This window comes from Drosophila grimshawi, unplaced genomic scaffold (assembly GCF_018153295.1).
Source record: "Drosophila grimshawi isolate 15287-2541.00 unplaced genomic scaffold, ASM1815329v1 contig_848, whole genome shotgun sequence".
NCBI lineage: Eukaryota > Metazoa > Arthropoda > Insecta > Diptera > Drosophilidae > Drosophila > Drosophila grimshawi.
In genome coordinates, this window is record NW_025063692.1 from 14,774,274 (window position 1) to 14,791,558 (window position 17,285).

Genomic DNA, 17,285 nt, shown 5'->3' on the forward strand with positions numbered 1-17,285 from the left:
ATAGTATATATACTTAATACATATTATATTATTTAATAATATTAATAATCAAATTTATATTAATTTTCTTTTTTCAAATTTTACTATTCTTTTATAATTAAGAACAAATAATATTCCGTGGTCATCCAAGCAGAATTTAAGGCTTAATTTTTGCAATCCTATCAATCCTAAATTTGTTGCTGCTGCGCCGTTATTAATCATGGCTTAGCCGTGATTTACTTGCTTGTTCATAGGTAGGTACATGTGTACCAAATTGAAAGGCGTTTAACAGCGCGCTGTTAACTAACAGCTGGGCAGAGCTGGAACTGTCTGTTTAGCAGAGCTGGTTGCTGCTTCGCGGCTGCGCAGCGCGGCGACAACTTGTTGTTGCGCTATTGCTGCTGGTGCTCCTCTTAGCAACTGGCCAACTGGCGGCTGTTAATGCTTGGGTTACGCTTTTTGGCCACAAATCGAATTCAGTGCAGTGGCGACTCTTGAACGGTACTGTTGGCTTAGCGGTTTTGTTTGTTTTTTTTTTTTATTTTTTCTTGTACACACTAAATGGTATTTTTGCTACTAGCTCGGTAAACGAAACGAAATCGAAATTGCCAAATTTGAAAAAAACACAAAAACACAAACAAAAAACAGTTGAACACAATTTTTGCTTATTTATTTTCATTGTAATTACATGCCATACATACAATATTTTTGTTTTGTTTTTGTTGCGTTAAGTGTAAAAAATAAAGCACAAAAAGAAGCAAAGAGAGATAAAAAAAAAACCCAATTCAAATGAAATTAATAATAATAATAATAGCCAATGCGAAAGTGTATTTTTGAAAATTGAATGTAGAGAATTGTGGTAAAAGCACCGCCTGCCGAAAGTGAAAAACTAAATGCGCAGACGTGTGTAACAGTTTTTACTATTTTCGATCTTGCATTTTCTTTGTTGTTGTTGCTATTGTTGCTGTTGTTGCTGCCGCTGGGCAGCGGAGCATAAAGCGACGCAGATCTGCGCAGGCGCCGCCGCAGATTGCATAAAATTTCTGCAGCAGCCCAAAAAGGAAAAATCGCAAAACGAACACCCAAATAACAGCAACAATAGCAAAATACAACAAGGCGCTTGGCCCAGTTTAAACATACTTACTGCTACATACATTTTTCAAATATTTTCGTATTCCATAAACAACAAAAAAAAATAAATAAAAATTACAACAAAAAAATAAACAACAAATATTTAATAATAAAGCAAAGCATTTTGCTGGCTGTCGCCGTCCAAAAAGAAGGCAATTGCATTTAACTGCGTTTAACTGCATTATTCACCAACAGCACCGATAATAGTTGCAACAACATCAACGTCAACAGCGGCATCGTCTACAAGCAGCAACAGCAGCAGCAAATATTTAACTGCATACAGCCAAGTACAACAACAACAAGTTGCCCATAAAAGCTTTGCCGCCAAAATGCTTCCGGTAAGTTGCCAAAGTGTTTGGCACAAAAATCATTTTTTTTTTTTTTTTGTCTTTTTGTTTTTACAACTTTTTGGTGCATTTTGTGCGCAAATTGGCGCAAATCTTTCGTCAAGTCGTTCAGCAACATTCCATTTTCGAGCCAAGATTGAGAGTCTTACTTTGTATTTCCTGTGAGCTGCTGCATTATATCATCAACTGGATAATTGACCCATCAACCTTGAAGATGCCGCAAGCGAAAGTTGTCGTGGCGACCCAAAACACCAAAAAATCCAATTCCCATTCCCATTCCTCAATCTGCACGGCTCAAGGCTAGTGTTGACATTCAGACAATTCAATTAAATCGATGTCCTTCTCACGATTTGATATACTCTGAAAACAAATACATTTCCATGCCACCACACAATCCGTGTGTCGATCTTTAGCCAAAAACAAGAACAGGTTGTCGTTGGTCAGCATCTTCTATTTGTTGTTGCTTTTAATTACTGATTTCGTTTTCATTTTGTATTTTTGATTTTCAGCTTGGTTGCGTAATTAATTAAAGCCAGAATAGCAAGTGTTTAATTCTGTTTTTTTTCCGATTATAATGCTGGGAGATAAAACAAAAAAAAACATAGATAAATGCATATATATATATATATATATATATATATATATGGATGTTCATTGGTCTTAATTGCTTATCGACACTTTCTTTTGTTTTGAACTTATAAAACAAAAAAAAAACTAATGTGATAATTGAATTTGTCATTGCTTTTCTTTTCCTTTCGTTTTGTATTTATTTTCATCTATTTTTGTAAAGATATTTTCTCCCTTCAAAATACGTGTTTTGTTTTTTTTTTTTTGTAACAGTTTTATGTAATCGTTGTAGTCTCTCCAAATAATTGAAGACTATGTAAACTGATTACCTTTGGCACAAAATTTGCTTTGTTATATAATAAATACGTCAAACGCATTTGCCATTAATACCTATCGAAAGCACTCCAACACGATGCCTCATCGAAAATCAATTTAAATTTACCGCAAATTATCTGTATCTCGGCACTGAACACCTTGCATGCATATTGAAGATACAAAAAACAATATATATAAACTATATATATATACTATATACATATATACATAAAGCGAAAAGAGTTTGGGGCATGCAATGCATACGAGCAAGTAAATGGCCAATAAATACTTTTACTTTGGCGTCAAGTAGACAATTTGGATTTAATTTCGTTTTCGTTGAAGATCTTTTGTGGCTGGTTTCTTTTACATCCGCGTTGTGCCTGGCGGCTGCTCATCATACGTATCTTTTGGCCAGATGCTATTGATGGCCCCTATTCCACTATTCACGCTTCTTTTTTTTTTCTTCTTCTCTTTTTTTAACTGTCATGCTAATTTTTGGTTCACCATTCACGGCAACAACAAAACGAACGTTCGAGTTGCGCATGCAAATTTAAAAATATAGTAAAAAAAAAAAAACAAAAACAAGAAGAAAACTTGTTTGGCTTATGTGCATTTGTTTTTGTTATAGATTATTTTTTGGGGTATGTGCTTATTGTTGTATATGGTTTTTTTTGTTGTTTTGTTTCCTTTTCTGCGCTACCTTACAAAAATAACTTTTGAGCGGAGGCGAAACAAGTTTATTGCGACAAGTGTCCAAGACGGAATAAATGCTCATCACCATCATAATCATCACTTGAGCTGATTTGATGTCAGCACTGAAATATGCGTGTGGCAAATACATGGGCCCTCTTTCATAAGCGTATCCCATAACTCGGAAACGCAAGTATCTGCATATGGGTGTGTCTCTTTCTCTATGTGTGTGTGTGTGTGTGTAAGCACTTCACATTGAAATGTAAGCGGAAATGTTGCACCCTCAATGCAGCGTCATGAGCAACATCATCATCATTCAAGGCGTAGCCCAACTCTCCATATTTAAATCTCTTCTCTGGCAGCGGGTGTGCAAATGTTGCAAATGCCATGCTGCATTAAATATGCGGCAAAGTCAACCAACGCAAAAATGCAACATTGTTAACACTTTCTGCTGTTGCTGTTGCTATTGCTGCTCATTTATTACGGTTGCCATTTGCTGGGCGCAGACAATGACACTGAACTTATTCAACTACGGACACAACTATATCAAAAAAAATAAATAAAAAATCAAATCTCATCTGCAGCTGCAACTGAAACTGCAACTGCAACTGATGTGCATTTTTTCTATTAAGATTTGCAAATAATCAAAGCAATTGTCAGTTTGGAGTGACGCAAAAGACGTAAAAGTAAAGCCAATAGAAAAGTGAATGCTGCATGGCTTGTGTGGTTTATTTAAATTTGATCACACGCGCTTTTAGCTCGTCGCTTATTTGTATCTCTGACATTTTTGTGTTGCTAGTCTCAGCTCTGAGGGAGATGGCGCGGGGGGGTACTGATTAAGTTACCGGTTTGCCAATTAAACCGCGTGGCTTGAAATTCCAGCAAAACTGTTTTGTCGGCAGTCAGCCATCAGCATCAGCATCAGCCAGCAGTCAAATCCATTGCTTGTAATGTATCTGTCAGATACACACTCATTCTCCAGCATCGTTGGCCCCATTAACAAATGCCTCGTTACGTCAACGTCAACTTCAACGGCAACTTCTTCTGATGCAGTCAGCAGGAGGACCACACGAGCTGTGTGCGTGTGTGTGCGTGTGTGTGCGTGTGTGTGCGTGTGTGTCTGTGGCCACAATAGATAGTCTCGAAGCGCTGCAGATACTCTCTTAGATGACGCAGTCCCATTATATATATATATATGACTTGGCTCGCCATGCAAGTCACTAACATATTCCTAATACTGCTGCTAATTCTAATTTAAGATTCAATTTGGTTTGGCTTCAACAATTTTCGGATAACTTATTCATATGAAGATGCCCGAATTAATCAATAATGCTAATACATAACTTTAGTAATTCACTTTTGAAAATGGAGGTCTACAGTAAGGAGAGTGAGCAATTTGACAATACTGAATTATTACTAATTAATTATTACCAAATTCACATAAGGGAGGCAATTATACAACGGCATCTATACAATTAATTATGTCATATGCTATTTTTGGCCAACAAGATGTGGTTTATAAACAACCATTACTAATGCCATTTTACACAAGTACATTTCATACAGTGGGATATAGATGGATAGATTATTGATTTTAGTTTTGAATCTTTGTCAGAAATGAGTTGCATCTTTTGTTCATTTAGTTCATGTTTATTCGGTCATTTTGAGGGAAATTATATTGAAATATGATTCTGCAAGCGTATCAATCACATAACATCGATCACATAGTGGCCCGGACTGGTGATTTGTTTCAGCGTACTACTCGCAGCAGTAACTGATAATGTGCATATACAATATATACATATTTATATATGTACAACAGCTTGAAGGTCGACCTGTTTGGCTGCGCAATGTGAGGCAAAAGCAAAGTTATAAATTAATGTTTTAAAGGCAAGCAAAGCCAAGAGAAAACACATAAAAATCGCCAGGCCGTACTGCAAGGGGGCAGCATTTAAACTTGTTTTTCTCGAGCAAAAAAAAAAAGAAAAAAAAAGAAACAATAAAAAGAGAAAAAAATACTAGCAAACAGCACATGCTGAAAAATTCCTGGCACTTGGACTTTCAGTGCCAATTGACCGACAAACGACAGACTGAATGACCCCCAATTGGTATTTACTGAAAGAATGTGATTGCATTTGTACATAAAATGAATCACTTCAAATCGATTGAGAATTACCATACCTGCTGGGCATAGGAGTCACCACAACCAAAGACTAAATCAGTCATCGACACTTTAGTTTCTCGGCTTACTCACAGAAACAGAAAGAATGCGATTGATCCGTAGATATACTCAATCTGCGTCAGTTTCTTATACATTTCTACTACAAATCAGACATCTTCCCTTTCGTTTTATTTGGCTGTTTAAATAATAAGTCAAGTCATTGCTAGGTACTATATATTATAATAGAGACTTAATCTTATCTTTGGTCAACAATGGTCAGCATCTTTATGGTCCGCTATTTGAATTTGACCGTCTTCAATCGGAGCTGATGACACGCATTTCTTAGCCGATCTCTTTAACTTTGAAAAGGCATACAAAGTCAGCAGACTAATTCATATAATATTGTTTACAAATCAGTTTGGACACTAAGCTTTCCATATCATTTGGATGCATCATGGTTTCGCTGGCTCGCCGGATGTGCCATGATTTCCACATAATTGAAAGTACAGGGAAACACGCTTTAACTAAATTATATATATATATATATACATATGATATACTAGCTCGTCCATTTGAAAGGGCAGACAAGCAGCCAGATTTAAGCCAAGTTTATTTTTTACAATTTCTTTACTGTGGCTTTTGTGTTTCTCTCTTAATATGACATAAGTGGTGCAGATGCGGCTTCAACAAATGGTTTGTTTTGTTTTTTTGTTTTTCTTCTTTTAAGCCATATAACATTTTTGCTGTTGCTAATTCACTTTGCTAATTATCATTAACCGTGAATGATAATTGGCGGGCAAACGTTGAGACTGGCCCAACTCTGACTTGCTGACTCCACTTCTCATTTGACATTTTTCGACTTTCGATTTCACTTGAGAGACAGAGACAGAGAGAGAGTAATGCACTAAGTAATCGATGAAATGCATGTGTCGTTTGATTGCTGTCGATGAAGATAATATATAGTAACTCAGATTATTTAACTGCTGGCTCGTTCTGTGCGTTATTTATTTGGTTTTTTGATACGGTGCGTTCGGCTTTCACCCGATCACGATGTATTCATTAAGCCAGCTTGTGGGTTGACGTAACTCAAATGGCCAACGGGGCATGCAGCGACCGGTAATCTAGTCGACAGCCACTTGACAAATTGTATGTTAAACATTTGGACTTTGCAAATTTCACTTGTGAAAATGACACCGATGATAATTCAATAACTGGCATCGTGAACACGATATCTCACATTGGAAAAGAAAAACTGAACAAAAACAAAAACATTACAAGAAAAGAAAAAAAACTATGTTTATATCGGTCCGTAAACAGCTTATAGATAACTTTCTATCAAGACTCATTTGTTACTTGGCTGACACCAAACCAGTCAAGCTGACATTGTGAGCCATGCGGTTCATGTAACTCTTCACACTAAAGTTTTAATCCTCAAATTAAATTATATATTTCTATATATATATTTTGTTTTTAAGAGTGGTACTTGTGGCATACTTGATGCCATGCCACTCATTCAAACTGTGTCTGTTGTTTATCTCTGTTGGTTTTCACATATCCGTTAAAACTGTATCGGACTTTTGCAAGTTTGAAAAACTTGAATTCGTTTAATCATATAACCAAAAACGGTGCTTGCAAAATCTTGACATGGGAAACAGTTGCAAGTGCGGCGGCCACCTTGTTAAATACTTAACATACAATGCGCGTTCCACTTCAATTTCACCACTCTATCTATCAAATACTTAGCTCAATATCAGCCAATCAAATGGCGACTTATTTTCACGTTCTTAATTCGATTTATTCTAAATTAAGGGAAATCACCAAGTCGCTTAAACAAATCTTATACACAGCTGTGAATAACATTTGTATTTCATGTTTCAGAGATACAGGCGAAGATTTAATTTCATCATTTTTGGACATGGACAAGTATTTTGTGCAGCAACATTGGCTTCGCAGACTGACTGGCCACAGTTGTGGATGCCCCACCTTGATATGTGGCACATGTGTGCAGATTGCTTGGTTTGCACTTAACTGCATCTTAACTTGATTCTTATTTTTTCCTGATTTTATTTTTTTTGTTCTTTGAAAAACGATTAAGCTTATTAGTTACTAAAAATACAAATAACAAAGGTATCTGGTTTGGTCACTTCAAACGGCTTTCCGGCAGTCATTGAAATTCCTTAACAGTGACTCAAAATCGTTTATGTTCTCTTCAGGTCTCAGTTAGCTGCTGCTTTGAATATATAAATAAATTATTCAATTTGAACTGAAGTGTAGCTTTGACATTTAACGTTTGACTTGATAATTAAAATCATTTCAATGTCTGTACAACTTTTATGAGGAATACATACTGCAAAATGTAGCAAAAGTCTAAGCTTCACTTAAACTAAACAAAGATGAGCAGAAACCAGCTATTATCGTTCAGCAGCAGACGAATAATATAAATCTTGAAACATTTGCCAATCAGGCTTGCTGATTTTTAATATATATTTGTTGCGATCGATCGGCCTTGATAAGAGAAGAGGCATCAACAGCTTTCAATTCAATTTCACAATCTGTTGATAGGCATTTGATGGGTCCATATCAGCATTATAGAGAGCCGGGCAGACGAGTTGTTTGTCTGTGTGTGTTGGAAAACTGCATCGTCAAGCGAAAAGTCGATCTCGACTTTTCTTTTTTTGGGTGAGTCGCGTCGCTGCATCGCCAATGTTGACCCAATCTCGATGGCAACAGTGCCAACTGTTGGCAATCGTCTTCTCACCCTCGAAACAATCTGTGAGTGCCGTTTGCTCATTTTGCTGGACATCCGGCGAGTCGAGATATCGTCAATGTCGCAGATGATGATAGCAACTTTCGCTTTTTTTCGGCTCACCTCGCAACTGACTGTCATGCCAATAGGCGGGATTAAGAAAGCAAAGGAGTCTCGACCGTGGAACTGGTTGCATCCAGTCAATGTCAACGCCCTGCACTCCACTGACACCGACGCCAACGCCAACGCCAACGACGCCATCGACTCCAGTGACTTCTGCTGCTAGCTCTTAATTGCCATTTTAGCAATTGCAAATGTTTATTTTTATTTTGTTTGTTTTTGTTTTTTTTATTTTTTTATTTTGGTATTTGTTGAGAAGACAGGAGCAGCTGGATTTCACCAGCAGGCCTTGATATGGCAAACCGGTGATGAAAGTTCACTTATGGATTAACAGATCTCATTGCGGTTTTGTATCTTGAGATCCATCATCATCAGTGGAATAATGGATGCTGCTTTGGGTCTTTTGTTCTGACTAACTAACTAACAAACTAACTGGCCATGATTTATTTGCATGGTAGTTGCTTAATTGAAAATACCTTGGGTCATAAGTAAATTTCGCACGACAAGACTGTTGACTGTTGACTGTTGGTTGTTGGCTGGTTGATTGGCCCAACAATGGGACTTGAACATTCACACGGCATAAATCCCGGCCAAAAATTGCGGAGCTAAATGCAAACAGCTTATCGCCCATGCCCATGCCACTCATCGGGGACATTTGTTGTTGTGTGTGTTTTGTAACTGTAACTGGCACACCCTCATCCACTGGCGCACTACACTGCCAAAACTCGAGCACCGAGCACGGAGCCCAGAGCCCGTAGCCCGTTGCCTGTTGCCCGTTGCACGGAGCCTCGCGGCAAGTGTCTGTGCCTGTGCCTTGTGCCTTGCGCTTGGCTGGTTGCACTTTAATTCCAAATTTCAAATGTTAAACTTTTTGATTACACAACTCTTGTGTCTCTCTCTCTCTCACTCTCTCTCTCTCTCTCGTTTGGTACATAAGCCGCCGCTTACCGCTTTGAGCGCCTTTCGGTCGACTGTAAACGGGTGCGGCGGCGCCCCTGGCATATACGCAACTTCAACAGACATTGATCTTTTGGGGCGTTGACATTGTGTGACGCTCAGGGTCTGTGAAGCGTGCCGTTACGTGACATGACGTGCAGCACATTCTGACCAGGCAACTACGTGCACCATCAGCGCCGAATATTTCCACCAAACACTGATGTCTTTAAATTTGTTTGAGTTGCGTTGAGTTACGTTGAGTTGAGTTGAGTGAACGCAGAACCTAACCAACCACTCACTCCCTTTGTTAGCCAGTCATCTTTTTTGGCTTGTTATGGCTGTGTGTGTATGTGTGTATGTGTGTGTTATCTGCTTGTGATTCGGCTTTCAAACTGCTCTCAGGCACCAAGACCTAGTTGACACCAGCTTGGATTATGAATGGGCCATTGTCTAACAAATGTCGAAGGGCGTACAAGAAAATGCTTAAATATATACTTAAATAAACGTTGAGCAGGAAGTTACTACCCTCAAAAAGATGCCCAGTCTCTTTAGCCATTTTAAAAAGAATATGTAAATATACATAAACTCAATAAAAATAAATAAAAAAAAAAACATTTATTAAGAAGAATGTTTCTAAATAAATATTGTTAGCAAAAAAGGCATATTAACTTTAATTTTTGCAATAATTAATTGTGTGAATTATTTAATTTATTTTTGACATTATTGTTTATTGTGTGGTGACCTCTGCTTATACCCTGAACCCATTTACCTGAATACATTTGAGTGTGCAAAGACTTTTAAAGTGAAATTCGTCAATAAAACTATAATACACTTAACCCTTCAGGTTATATCGTATATCGTCGTTCCTACTTGTTTTTGTATTTTTTTTTTATAAGCTCCGATATATCTGGAATCCCGTCGGTACTCGACTTCAGGGGGAGAATAATATAAATAATTACTAACAAAAATTATTGCTAATCAATTAAGGCATAGCCGACTATCAATTCTACGTTAACAACAACAATAACAACATCAACTGCAATAAAATGCAACTAAAGCCGCAATGTTCCACTTTGAAGCACAATCAGAGCAACAACAATATAAATATATATATATAAATAATTGTTGTGGTTGTTTTAATAGCCAGTTTCATTTTCAAGGCTAAGCCAACGCAGGCTTTATGCAAAAGTGAACAAACGACAACAGACGCAACAGCAGCAGCAACAGCAGCAACAGCAGCAGCAACAGCAGCAGCAACAGCAGCAGCAACAGCAGCAGCAGCAACAACAACGACAACAATAACATACTAAAATGTGACTTCAACAACATAAACAGCAACAGCGACAACTTTAGATGAGAAATTGCAAATGTGTGCACGTATGTAGTGTACATATATGTATGTATGTATGTATGTATGTGTGTATGTAAGCAGCTTGGAGTATGCAGCTTGTACGCAATCGTTTTGCAGGCGTAACGCAGACTTGCGGCCATCACTTACATAAGCAACGGGCTCCCAGCTGCAGTTGCAGTTGCAGTTGCCGCTTTGGGTAGACCAAAATAACACACACACATATATATATATATATATAGATATATAGAGAGAGATATATGTATGTATATATGTATGCTACAATTGTCCGGCCACTCCGGCCGTTTTGGTGCCCCAGTGTTGCAACTTGTCGACATCATCAGCAAAACTTGCTGGCCATAAATTGTTTGGTTTGGGGACCACCAGCAGCAACATCAGCAACAGCAGCAGCACCGTCTTTGACTTCGACTCCATTTCTGTTTCTGGGCTAACTCATTTAAACTGATTCTCGAATTTGGCTGCTTGTTTCGTGTTCAAATTACAACTGTTTCTACTGCTGCAATTGCAATTGCAGTTGCAGTTGCAGTTGAAGTTGTTGCCACTGCAGTCGCCCTGCGGCAACAGCTTACGCCTGCCCTGAGCCGACCTGTCTTGGCCCGTCACTCCACATTGAGAGCTAGTTTGCTTTTAATTGCCATAGCGTTGGACTCAATTAAAATCCATTTTGGCAAATGTTGCATTTGCCTTAAGTACTTATCTGTACATACATCTATACATCTATACATCCATAATTAAGTACATATCTGTGCTGCTCTTTTTCGTCATTTTGCTGTTGTTGTTGTTGCTTTATGCATCTGGCGTCAGTTCGACAAATTTGTCAATCGTCGCGCCAATCAATGCGCATGCGCATTGTACAATCTGAATTGTTGACATTTTATTTGGATATTTTGATTTTGTCTTTTTTCTTTTTCTTCTTTAGTTTTTGGTATGCAATTTGTACAGACATCGTATGTACGAGTACATGTGTATGCAATACTCGTTTCGAGTTTTGTAAACAGCTGCCTGCATTCGCATTTCATTTCGGCATCGACAATAAAGAAATGTTAAGCAATGCGTATGACAACAACAACAGCAGCAGCAGCAGCAGCAACAACTAATGTTAATTATGGCTATATATAAATGTAAATTGTCAGGCGTATGTCCCATAAGCAATTGTTGTTGGTCTTGCTTGCTGCTCGTCGTCGGCCCATTGAAATGTATCGCGGTCTTCACTCAGGCACTGGGTAAATATGTCACTATTAAAAGCAAAAACCAAACACAACATGCATTTCCCGCTCTTAAGGCAATCGAGAGAACGCTTGTGTCCCACAAGTGCCCGGCAAATGGCACACTCCAACTTGTGCCGGATATGGATACGACTTTGACTTATGGCTTACGGCTTACGGCTTTTGATTTGGATTTTGGCTTGAGGGGAAAGCTTTTGTAGCTCAAGTATTGCCGATGCTTGTATATTTTATTGTTTGAGCCAAACAAATATTTGTTTGTTGTTGTTTTATTTGCTTTTTTATTTGCTTTTTTATTTTTTTATTTGTGGGTCTTCATGGCAACATTTCCACGTATCAATTAACTAGAGTCCATAATCACTGTTCGAGGCAAAAGCACTCACTCACATTCAACAATGTTGGATTGCATTCGCTTTAAGTGTGTGCATGACTTGATACTATTTCTAACGCTTCTCAGCATAATTGCTAAATTGTGAGAAATGTTTTGGCCATTTAAGAAGAACTTTCACTTTGAAGCCAATTTGATCGTAAGATAATACTTTTTACCAATCTAACAACAAATATTGCAAGTCTCAAAAAAATATGGGAAAAAAAATTTTCCTGGTATATCCCCTGTAATTAATGAAATAGAAAACGTATCTTTATTGCTGATTTAATTGGCAAAAAAAAGAAAGAAAACACTAACTTGGCGAACATAAAATACAAATATTTATATTTCATTTTTTTTAAGGTTTAGTTTAGCTTCGATCAATGAAAGACATATGAGTGAATATGTAAGTGTGTGTGCGTGTATGTGTGTGTGTGTGTGCGTGTGTAAGCCAAAAACCGGCATGGTTCACATACACGCACAAAGCAACTACAAGCTACAAGTTTTTGTTGTTGTTGTCTGGTTTTGCTTATGTAATTTTTCGTTTTTTTTATACGCTGCTGACCAAAATCCGACTGCGTATAAGGGAGATATATATATATATACATGTGTCAGTGTGTGTGTGTGTAGTTTGGGCTATTTGCGTTGTTGTTTCTTTATAATCTTACAAAACTTTGGCGTTTTGATTTAAAAATCCGTTTCTCATATATGCAAACATATATAACATGTATGTATATATATATATATATATATATATGTGTGTGTGTGTATATATAGTTAATTTCGACTTAATCCGAATGAGCGGAAAATACAAATATTTTTGAAACTGAGTCACTTGAAAAGGCTTCGATCTGCGCACATGCATTTGCCCTAATTGCCAAAAATATGGCTTTATGTAATGCAGCGAAAACAACATGCTACAATGTGATTATTGGCATTGGGAACTGGTGTTTGGTGCTCGGTATTTGTGGCTTCCTTATTGGCAGCGCCCAAAGCGACAACTTCTGCGTCTTCTCACCATATACAACTATAAAAAAAAACTACAAAAATGCTGTTGGTTGAATTTCATTAAATTATGGAATTTGCATATAAAATTCATGAGGTTGTGTAACTTGTTTTTGTTTCTTTTTTTTTTTGTTTGTCAGCTTTTCGAGTTTTTGTGATGGACTGCTGCAGTTCGTATTCGCAGTCGACCTTCATGGGAATTTTGTTGTGATTCAATAGATTCAATGATACCTTTTTGTTACGGCAGAGGATTGTCACGTTGATGTATTAGTAGTAGTGGTGACAATTGTTGGTGTATCTAATTCCATTCCATTGATGTCACTGTGTCAATGCTGAGCTTATGTCAAACTTTCATAAGCGTTTACTACATTTTTACTTCCGGCTGTTACTTGTTATATATAACATGTGTTTATTGTTTTTCCTTTATTCCCGTTACAGTTACGGCCTGGAGCGGCCTGGCAAACGCTCTTCCTTCTCTGCGCGTTGGCTTATTGCATCAATGGTGAGTTTATCAATCGAAGAAATCTCTTTTTTTGCTGTACTCTGAGAATATATGTTAACATTTGCAGTTGCCAGCAGTGAGGGTCGAGTGGTTTGTTATTACACGAATTGGAGTGTTTATCGCCCGGGGACAGCCAAATTTAATCCGCAAAATATAAATCCATATTTGTGTACACATTTGGTGTATGCATTCGGCGGATTTACCAAGGATAATCAAATGAAGCCATTTGACAAGTATCAGGATATTGAGCAGGGTAAGCTAGACACGCCCCAGACACCCACATGCCAAATTCCATTAGCAATTGCCACTCAAAACAGAAACAACAACAACACAAATATTTTGCAACCCAAATTGACTTTAATTTCCGCCTTGCTGTTGCATTCACATCTCACATCTCCTATTTCTCATGATGAACTTCCGCAGGTGGCTATGCTAAATTCACTGGCCTCAAAACGTACAACAAGCAGCTGAAAACGATGATTGCCATTGGCGGCTGGAACGAGGCCTCTTCACGCTTCTCACCGCTGGTTGCCAGTAGTGACCGGCGTCAGCATTTCATTAAGAATATATTGAAGTTCCTGCGCCAGAATCATTTCGATGGCATCGATTTGGATTGGGAATACCCAGCACATCGTGAGGGCGGCAAGTCGCGTGATCGCGACAACTATGCTCAATTTGTTCAGGAGTTGAGGGCGGAGTTTGAGCGCGAAGCGGAGAAAACCGGACGTACAAGATTGCTGTTGACTATGGCCGTGCCCGCTGGCATTGAGTATATCGACAAGGGTTACGATGTGCCCAAGCTGAACAAGTATTTGGATTGGTTTAATGTGTTGACCTATGATTTCCATTCGTCACATGAGCCATCCGTAAATCATCATGCGCCCCTTTACTCGCTGGAGGATGATTCCGAATATAACTATGATGCTGAGTTGAATATTGTAAGTGTGACTCTGTCTCTTTGCATACAGATTATGATATATATTTATTTTTACCCAACAGGACTATTCAATCAAATATTATCTGAAGGCTGGTGCCGATCGCGACAAGTTGGTATTGGGCATACCCACATACGGTCGTTCCTACACACTCATTAACGAAGAAAGCACTGAACTCGGGGCACCATCCGAGGGACCGGGCGAACAGGGTGACGCCACCAGAGAGAAGGGCTACTTGGCTTACTATGAGGTAATTTAATCATATCTACATTTGTATGCTAATCAACCACACTAATTATGTATTTTGTGCATTATTTAGATTTGTCAAACACTTAAGGATGATCCCGAGTGGACGGTCGTACAGCCTAATGCCAATATCATGGGTCCCTATGCCTATAGACGCAATCAGTGGGTTGGTTACGACGATGAAGCCATTGTGCGCAAGAAAGCCGAATATGTTGTCGCCCATGGACTGGGTGGTATTATGTTCTGGGCCATTGACAACGATGATTTCCGAGGCACATGCAGCGGTAAACCGTATCCATTAATTGAGGCGGCCAAGGAGGCCATGCTGGATGCATACGGGTGAGTTGAATAATTGGAAAATACTTTAGTTTAATCCAATATTTGATGTGCTATAAGTAATTAATTATATTATTTATGAGCAAGTCTTAACCTATCATAAGAAAATTACTTTCATTACCCAATTCTTAACTAAACATTTCCTTCTCTATGCATCTCCATCTATCTGTCGCAGTCTGGGCATCAATGAGGTGGCTAAGCCAAGTGCGCCACAGAAACCATCGCGTTCGAGAAGTCGTGACAATGAAGGCAACAGCAACAGAAATCGTGTAAGCTCCAAGCCGGAGGCATCCCCAAGACGACCCAGCGCAGGTCGAAGACCGTCAAGCAGCAGTACAACAACAGCAGGGCCAAGCACCACAATTAGATTGACCGAGGTCGAGGGACAATCGCTGTATATTGGTGGACGTGGGTCGACAACACCACCGCCACCAACAACGCCTGATCCTGGCTCTGATTTCAAGTGCGAGGAAGAGGGCTTTTTCCAGCATCCTCGCGACTGCAAGAAGTACTACTGGTGTTTGGATAGTGGTCCATCCGGACTGGGCATTGTAGCCCATCAATTTACTTGCCCATCTGGTCTATACTTCAATCCCGCTGCCGACTCTTGCGACTTTGCTCGCAATGTGCCATGCAAGACCAAGAAGTAAGTGACTTGCGTCTGATATCTACATATAGAAGTATAAATACTCTTGTACCTTCGGTATCAGAGTATAAAAATCTATAATGACAGCATTATTATTTGAAATCCACAATAGGGATGGTAAATGGGGTAGAATCAAAGTAATTTTGGTGCATGATTAATTATCATCAGAAAATTGTTAAGCTCATTAAAATGTCTTATGATTAATTTATTAACTGCTCGCACACAGATCGACAACCACGCCGCCCGTAAGCTCGACAAGCACAACGACAACAACAGCACGACCCACGAGTAGCTACAATCGTGTTACTGCAGCGCCTGTGGCTCGTCCGGTCTATCCACGATTCACGAGCACCACCAGCACAACCACTACGACAGCAAGAACCACGACACCAGCAGAAGAAGAGGTGCTTGAATACGAAGAGGATGGCAATGATTCACCAAATTTGGGCAAGCTAGGCAGCGATGCTGAGGAGGATCCTCAGGTCATCAAGGAACTAATTGATCTAATACGCAAGGTCGGTGGCGTTGAGCAGCTGGAGAAGCATTTGCTGCGTAACAAAGATGGTACCATAACGCTCAAAGAGAACTCGGCTAGCGGTGTACAGACAACGCCCTCAACCATCAGCAAGTCCCTGTATGACAGGGTTCTGAGTCGACCGGGAACATTGGGCACATTTACACGCAATCGCTTTAATACGTTTAAGATACAGTCCAGCGGAACGGCTGAGTCGGGCAGCACTACGGACGAGAGCAGCTCGCAGATCAACAGTTCTAAATACTCATCTGTGCTGCGTGGCAACAGTCGTCAAGGACCGCAAAACGAGGGACTGGAGCAGCTGGCCGAATTCGATGGTTTCCTCAAGGAGCGCAAACAATATGTGACCATTAATCGCAATCGTGGCACCGCCACACGCGATGACAAGGCAACCGACAACAACTCCGACGATGATATCGATGAGAGAGAGGAACCATCTCAGCCCAAACAGCAATCGGCAGAAACAACCAGGCGTCCGTTTAGCTCTGCAACGCCATCGTACACAAGTCTAAGGCGCTCCAGGCCCACAACAACATCACCAGTGCCTATCGAATCGGTGACTGAGCTGGAGGAGGAACAGGTCGCACCTGTTGCTATCAAGGAGCAGACACAGACGAAGCACTACGCTACACTGAGCCGTACACGTGGTCGCACCACGGAGCGTCCAGAAAGCACTGCTTCGGACACAGCTGGCGTATTAGTTAGCTCGACAACGAATCGGTAAGAATGAACAAGAAGTTAGCCACATCGAAGATTACATACCCTTCCAAGACAGAGTCCACTTGCTCACATCTGAATTTCATTATAAATTTAAAAAACCGACCAATTTGTTCTATGGAAACTATATTACATATAAATCCAATTTCGACTATGACTCCAAAATGTAGGGAGCGGAATAATATTCACAACTAGTCAGTTTGCTTTGGTAACAAGTTTTTCAGACAAGAATTCAACTTTTATTGAGATAGTGGTGTGACCCGTTCAAATCTTACATATGAACTGCCAGAAAGTCGGATATATATTTAGAGTTCCATTAAGATAAGACAGACGGACATGTCTATAATGCTGATCAAGAATCTATATATACTTAAAGTGATTGTAGATAATTTGGATGCGACATTTGCATGCC

The 17,285-nt window shown here is 39.3% G+C and overlaps 1 protein-coding gene across 1 annotated transcript in view; it reads left to right on the top strand.

Moving 5' to 3' along the window:
• The first annotated feature begins 1,364 nt into the window (after positions 1–1,364).
• Positions 1,365–17,285, top strand: part of LOC6565346 (serine-rich adhesin for platelets) — a 35,821-nt gene continuing 19,900 nt past the window's right edge. Inside the window, exons 1-8 of the mRNA XM_043216061.1 lie at positions 1,365–1,448; positions 13,395–13,458; positions 13,526–13,711; positions 13,882–14,396; positions 14,458–14,643; positions 14,713–14,978; positions 15,151–15,621; positions 15,848–16,876. Of these exons, the coding sequence (XP_043071996.1) occupies positions 1,440–1,448; positions 13,395–13,458; positions 13,526–13,711; positions 13,882–14,396; positions 14,458–14,643; positions 14,713–14,978; positions 15,151–15,621; positions 15,848–16,876 (2,726 nt within the window). The 5' untranslated portion in view covers positions 1,365–1,439. The remainder of the gene's footprint in view (positions 1,449–13,394; positions 13,459–13,525; positions 13,712–13,881; positions 14,397–14,457; positions 14,644–14,712; positions 14,979–15,150; positions 15,622–15,847; positions 16,877–17,285) is intronic.